General features: G+C 35.9%; 1 protein-coding gene across 1 annotated transcript; it reads left to right on the forward strand.

The window, feature by feature from the left end:
* Positions 1-1,122: 1,122 nt before the first annotated feature.
* On the forward strand, positions 1,123-5,893 carry LOC104079694 (cysteine-rich secretory protein LCCL domain-containing 1-like; the record flags this gene model as incomplete). Its single annotated transcript, XM_009581820.1, has 6 exons — positions 1,123-1,302; positions 1,395-1,455; positions 1,582-1,648; positions 2,297-2,427; positions 5,684-5,727; positions 5,821-5,893. Coding segments are annotated over 6 exons (556 nt in total), but the record flags the coding sequence as incomplete, so codon positions are not given.
* Positions 5,894-7,745: the final 1,852 nt, after the last annotated feature.

Here is a 7,745-nt window from a genome sequence, read left to right on the forward strand (position 1 = left end):
TTTCATGGTTGCTAAGCCCAAGCCGGCCTTGGGCAGAGAAATGTAACCTTTCTTTTGCTTTGTTTCCTCATTATCCTTTAACATAGTGGAATAGCATATATTATGCTGCTAGGGGGCCTACTTTACTATAATGAATGAGGTCATGTACTTATGATACGTGAGGCTGAGCCTCACCAGAGGGAGTGGAGTGTACTGAAGTCCTGCTGATTTAAGTGCTGATTGAGGGCTTTTAGTACACAAAGATGTAGACTGTCGCTGTGTGCTTTTTGTATGCCTTTCTGTAATTATAGTGGAAGTCTATGCAGTGATTTGTTTATATGGAAACATGTTATCTCAGTGACATAGCCATCTGCATTGCCATAAGAAAAATCAAGAACAAGACTAGAAGACATTAGTAATTAAACAAAATGTCAGCTAGGATGATTATTAACTTCTTACAATTTTCATAATGCTATTCGTATTTTATAGCATTGAAACACAGCATATTAAGAAGCTGCTGTTTCTTTTTATTCTACTCTATGTACAAGTAATTTAGCAGTTTTTGTTAGTAACTTTTGAAAGTTATTCATCTATTCATATGGACCATAAAAGCTGCACCAGTGTGCCCAAATACCTTCTTTATGGTTCTTGCTTAAATAAGAAATGTAGATTCAGTGATGAGTATTTCAAAATTATTTTCATTATGTATGAATGGAAGGGCCTCATTTTCAGGTGTATGTTTTTATGAAATCGTCGTCTTTAATTACAAGTTATCTATGAGCTTGCTAAAACTCTTCCAATGTACAAGAGAAATATCACCTTTGTTCTATTGGTTTTTAATGGCATAAAGATGATGATACTAAAACAGGAGTGTTAAGAGCACTTTCATACCTCAATTGTGCTGCCTGTGCCAGAAAAATTCTACCTTTTCTCAGCATCAAAAAGATACTTGAGATGTATTGTTAAGCTTGAGGTCTTCATCTTATGAAGCAGTGGAAAGTTTTCCTTGCTTGCTTGCTTATTATTCATCCACCATTTTGTGAGAACAAAGCCATGTTACCAAAACATGGTAAGGGATTTACATTCCACAAACACTGAATTTTTTTGCCTCAGAGATTATTTTTTGCCTGTTTTCTGAAACAGAGGATTCAGAAAGGCCTTATTCTCCCCACGAACCAGAAGAGGAAACCAATGAGATTGAACGGCAGCGATCCAAAGCCCAGGATGCAACAGTGCAAAGCCGGCCAAGAACTCACTCACCTTCAGGCTCCACAGGCAGTGATGGCAGTGAGAAAAATGAAGTAATAAGCACACAGCAAATGTGTAAGCAATTTACCTGATTTGCAAGTGATCAACAAATTTGAATTATATAGTATCAAATTCATTGCAGTGAAATTGCTTTTTGCTTGTTTTAGCTCAGATTGTTTCATGTGAAGTACGGCTAAGAGATCAGTGCAAAGGAACAACTTGCAATAGGTATGGTAAATTTTACAGTTGTCATTCTGAGATTATTATAAAAGGCTATATTTGTATGTGAGCTGGAATATTTTTCCTGGAATATAATCCCAGGATTTAAGACCAAGTTGTATTTTGTTTTCTTAGGTATGAATGTCCTGCTGGCTGTTTGGATAGCAAAGCCAAAGTTATTGGAAGTGTACATTATGAAATGGTAAACATTTTAAAATTAGATTTTGTACCAGTAGATTGTTTAATGAAATATCTTTTCTGTTAGAATACTAGTTAAAATCATATTAAGAATGGTTTTTGATGAAATCAATATTCACCAAAAATAAAAGTCTACACCAAATGTTTAAGATAGCATCGGACGTTCTAAGTTTGCATCTGCTGTTCTGCATGTACTGTCCAAATGTACTTCATACTTCTTAAACATGCACAGAAGTGGAATTTTTGTGTCCACATATTTGGGTATAAGTATGCGAAGGTGTGACTTAAGGAGAAATACAGCAATTTCTGTATATTCATATAAACTGTTTCAGTAAGGCAAGCCTACTTGTGTAAGCGTAATGCTAGTTGAAAATATATAATTTACTCTGTAGAACTGAAAAACAGTATAGGAAATAACAGCTACTGTGAACAAGTATACTGTAAGGGAGTATAGTGTGTCTCTGAGTAAGGCAAAGTGGTGTTTTCTTCATTTGAAACAATACCTGCATAGACCACATCAAACTTAATAGACTATCTACCAAGTTTTTAATGACACATTGTAATTAAAACCTGATTTTTTCACAAATAAATTACAATGTGAAATACTGAATTTGTCTGACATGGAACTGCTTTTCCTGCTCTTGTTTTTCAGCAATCCAGTATTTGTAAAGCTGCCATACATTATGGCGTCCTAGACAATGAAGGTGGTTGGGTTGATGTCACTAGGCAAGGAAGGAAAAATTACTTTATCAAGTCTTACAGAAATGGCATTCAGTCAATTGGGTAAGTTTTCTTAAAATTAAAATGTATTAAAGTTTTTCATCTGTTTTTCTTTATTTCATACAAAATATATCACAGTAATAACATTTTATTCATACTTTTTATCATAAAGAATATGAAAATGCTATAAAAAGGCATGTGGATGTACAGGTATTGTATCCATTCTGAAACTTTAGCCAGTGTCTAGTGGTGCACAGAAAAGTGATGCAGTAAAGATGCGAAAGAAGATGAAATAATTTACAAAATCACTTGGGCAGTAAGTTAGTATTTGTAGTTAAATAATCTCAATATTTGGAGTGTTCAGTTAATTCACTTGTAAGTGTATATATTGTAGAAAACTAGTACATACTGGCACTGAACTGCATTGTTTTACATGTTTTGGACAAAACTGATAATATTTCCAGGGTTGGCGCATGGACACAGTAATCTATGACAGCTAACAAGGCAATAATCTTTCAAGTTTGTGTTTGGAAGTGATCCTCTTGTACTGTGCATATGAACAATATCAACCAAGTAGAAAATACACCTCTTCCTATATGTTGGATAGTTTCATCACAATTCTGCAATTTACATATGATATTTTGCACCAATATTTTGCACAATTTCTGCATTGGCCATTGGTGGAATAATATCGCATATTGTTGAAGTGTCATTTGGAGGTGTACTACATTGTTCAGGTGCTTGTCCTAAAACTGGCACGTGAAAACAGGTCCAAGTACTTGTTGACATGCTAAAAGAAAAACCAGAAAAACAGTGCATAAAAGTGGAGAATACTGGGCTGTTTCCATACGTAATTATCCAATGATAGGAACGATATCAATATTAGTAGGTTTGGATCTAAGGTATTATTAGTATTTGCAAATTACACTTCACTATATCTTAATGTATTCTGCAGAGATGTACATCGCTGTCCTTATTTCTGTCTATAGTTAGTATATGTGTAATAGTAGTATGTGTGTAACAGTTAATGTACGAGTAATAGCGGACTGAAAGAAAAAGGAATTTTGCTCAGTGATATATTTGGCGCAGGTGTGAACCCGAGGGTAAGGAGATAGGTAATCGTTAGAGGCTGTGCTCTCACTCTGTGCTGTGCAAACAAATGCCACATGCTATGACACCTTTAATAATTTCCCTTTTCAACATATTTACTTAATCCAGGATAGAGAGAGACACTGAACAGGCAGACTAAATTCAGTGGCCTATAATTTGGGCTACCTGGGTAGCACTTAAGCCGTTGATATTAATCTGTTTCTTTGGGTCATCCGATGATCTGACTGTGGTTTAAGTTACTCCCCCTCCCAAAAAATGAAGATACAGACAAATATCTCTTTTTTAAATACTTTGAGACAAAGAGAGAAGTAAACCTTGATTATATCAATACTAACATGTTAGGAGCCAGCTTTCTTACAAATACAGGCGTAACTGTAGAAACTGTAGAAAATCTTCAAGCTAGAAGGAATTGATTTCCCTCACTGGAAATCTCTGTGTTTCTATGCCATCTGGGACAAAACTGTACGAGTGCCCAGTCTACAGAGTGTATTTAGCACCTGTCCTCTGAGAATCGGAACTCAGAGCGAGGTATTAACACTTGGTTTTGTTTGCTGTGGGCATGGATAATCGTATCATTGCTGAACAGTAATAGCCATTTTGGTTTTGGTTTTGTGATTCAGATGTTGTAAAAAAAAATTAGATGCCTTATAGATAAAAGAATGTTAAAGGACCAAATCTATACCTTCCTATCTACAAGTATATTTCTCGAAACTCCTGCTGCTATGTGTGCGCACAAACAACATAATTCTTCATTAATGTCCTATAGTATTTAGGACATCATGCCTGTGATCAGGCATCAGCTTTATAAGTCAGTCTATAAATCAAAGTGTTTGGGATAAATAAAGATGATATACCAAAGTTTCAACCTTCAAAAGGCCCATCAATAAGGCTGGGGATACCCTGCAGCTACCTGACTCTCACCAGTGTCTCTAGATGAAACCTTGCATAAACTATATATCTATTCAGTGAATAGATGAAATGAAGTGGATCTCACCTCTAGCGCATATTGCAAAACAGAAAGGCAGAAAAGGGAATGTCAGTGCAACATGCAACAAATTTCCTAATCTTCAGCTCCTTTGATTTATAATCAGGATTACCAATACAGATGTTTTTTCAACATTTTCATAGTATAGAATACTGTGCATTTTCATAGTATAGAATACCATTTTTAACAATATCTTAGAAAGCTAATCAACAATACAACATAGTGAACTATTCCCACGTCAGTGTTTGACAATGCTAGGGTAACAGAAGTATAAGCTAACTCCATGAAAGCAAACTGGAATCCAATAAATGAGCAGATGTGAAATTGGTGGGCCATACAACTAAATAAACCAATGCAAGTGTACAGTTTCTGAATACAAATTGCAGTGCTATGGAGCACACAGGAGTAATTTGCTCCAAAGATAAATAGGGAATAATTACCTTGTTTTTTTTTTAAATAATAAATAACTTTATGGGTGCCAAAAGCATGATCAGCTTTTTTGTAACAGATGAAAGATACTAGAATCAGAGGCATATCCAATGAGTTAAAAGAGGAGTAAAAGAGGACTAAAATAGGAGATAAAAGAGGAGTAAAATAGAAGTGTTTATCGATTGTAATGTTACAACAGAATGTATATGCCTGACTTTATATAACAACAGGAAACATATATCTGAGTACCATATATCATTGAGAAAAACAGACTGTTACATGTTATACTGGATTTATAGTGATACTGGTGATAATTTAACATAGACACAAGATCCAAAAGTACAATTTAATGAAATTTTTCAAAAAGGCTGCAGGAGAAACTCTTCTCAGTGTTGGAGCTGTCTGTAGGAATGAAATTTTGGGGGGGAAGCAAATGATCTCTTCCGGTAGATGGATGCTCCTGAGCAATTCTCAACCACAGATTTGGTTGCTACATTTTGAGGGACAAATAGATTGCATAATTTGTTCCTAGCACACTTACTCTCTTAGCAAATTAAATTGCTGAAAGGGTTTAACATGCATTCCTGGTTTTCAAACAGATTCACTGGGAGTACAAAGTAAATGTGTCATTGCAATAAGCAGATTCACAACTGGGGAGAGGGGGTGCAGTGAGTAAGAAGTGATTGGGGACAATGTCTTGAGTTTTTTTCTAGAATCTCTAATAACAATTCTCCTAGCTAGAAGAAATCATTGAGAGATGTTATTTACTGACTATTTCTATTGTTTCTTTTTCAGAAAATACCAGTCTGCTAACTCCTTTACTGTCTCTAAAGTAACAGGTTAGCATTTATTTCTTATAAACTCAGTACTACTTTTGGTTATGTTTTTTGTAAATAGCACACATTTATTTGTTTCTGGTTTACTTTCTTCAGTTCAAGCTATCACCTGTGAAACAACAGTGGAACAATTGTGCCCATTTCAAAAACCAGCCTCACACTGCCCAAGGTAAAATTCTCTGAGTCTTATGAATTCAAAGAGCTGCCATATTTTCTGTCAGTTACTAATTATCTATAGTAGTCATTGATAAAGGTGACAACAGTAGCTGTAAAAGTGAAGCCAGAAATGTTTTACCAGTATTTTAGTCTTTGTTCTAAGGTAGGTAAAGATGATCTACAGGCTTTTTCATTAGGAGAATCTCACTTTCTTTTGCCCATAAAGGTCTTTCTTTGGTCCCTTGGCAAATCTTAGTGAAATCATTGTTGGTTAGACCAAAGAGTGTGAAGTAAAATGCATTTTTCTTTTTCACTGTCCACTGTTAAATCCATGCACCTTGGAGAAAATACACTTTGTTTATTTGCCTGTAGAACAGATACAATAAAAGGATATGATACAGATATTTATCATAGAAGTTATCAACTTGTTCGGGAGTTTTGGAGGATAGAGTGAGCAAATATGTTTGCAAAAAAATTGAAATATGTATTGTTAAGGTAAGATGTGGTCTGCAGGTCAGTTAACCGCTTTAAATATATGTGCCATTTCTTTGAAGCCTATGTTTTAACTCTTCGAAAGGAGCCTGTGCCGCAATATTTTGAGGAAGGAAATCGGTAACAGTTCTTAAAACCATAGATGAGTCAAAGGTAAATACACTGTAGCATGATTTACCGCAAGCTAAGCTGGAGATATCCACAGGATTACTTTCATAGCAATTCTACAGCCAATACAGGAAGCAAGTACAAAGCCAGAACTGCTAGGAAAACATCCTTCATGTAGCACTTGGGTCCGTGGACTTGTGTGGTGTTTGGCTATGACTCCTAGCTTTCTAGCTGGAAGATGTGGAGAAGTGAGCGAAGGAACGGAATGCAGGAATGGATGGGTACAATCTCACACGTCTATCTTTTTCTTTTTTTCTTCATTATTAAAAACTAAAACTAGCTTCATTAAGAGAAAAATAAGGTCTGTCTTCAAGAAAATGTAAAAATAAAAATAAGGTTAAAAATGACTGATTAGTTCTAATGCATCAACTTAAGGAATGTCACAACAGCAGTGATTCATTCAAGATTCTGTGCATGCTCTTAACTTAATTCTGAAAATGTAGTCTCGGGAGTTGCAAGCAGTAATCAGCTATGGCATTGATTGCACAACCTCATTTTTCCCTCTCATGCTGTAATCATAAATCAGCAGGTCTTCAAAAGGCCTCCTTGACATCTTGCTTCCTTAAGACAATAATCTCTTTCCTAGCTGCATCAGCCTGTTTTAATTACCCATCTGGTAAGACTGCAGCATGCCCAAGTGTGTGACATGCTGAATATCGATTAGAGCGTGGATAGCATCCCGGAGAAGAACGCTTGCCCAGGGCTGCCCCATGTAGGGTGGCTCCAAAGCCATTAGGGCATGACCCATTTTTTAAATGAAACAGCTCAGAGTAGACCTGGAGCTGACTGGCACTTCTTCCTTGTAGCATATCGCAATTACCAAATAAGATGCTTGACACCTTCTATACTACTGTTAGCTTCCCACATGGTTTTCCTGTGCATTTTGGAGTTACAGCAGGCACGAATCACAGAGAGAGTTTTTCTCAAAGGTTAACAAAATGCAGTTGAATAAAGACAGTCTTTGTTTCAGTAGCTTTCTGATCTCCTAGAATCAGCTAGGAATCTCATTACCTTCCAAAGTTTTTCATTTTAGCCACAGACGCCAAGAGCTCACCCTCATTATAAGTTGCTAAATTGGCTTACATCACCAGGTCATCAGCATCACAGCAGGTCCTCATTCAGATATGCTGCTCCTGTGAAGGTATTCAACTGTACAGTTTGTATAGGATGCTATGATCTACAGATCATAGAATCATAGAATCATT

The sequence above is a fragment of the Fulmarus glacialis genome, unplaced genomic scaffold (genome assembly GCF_000690835.1).
Source record: "Fulmarus glacialis isolate BGI_N327 unplaced genomic scaffold, ASM69083v1 Scaffold51387, whole genome shotgun sequence".
NCBI lineage: Eukaryota > Metazoa > Chordata > Aves > Procellariiformes > Procellariidae > Fulmarus > Fulmarus glacialis.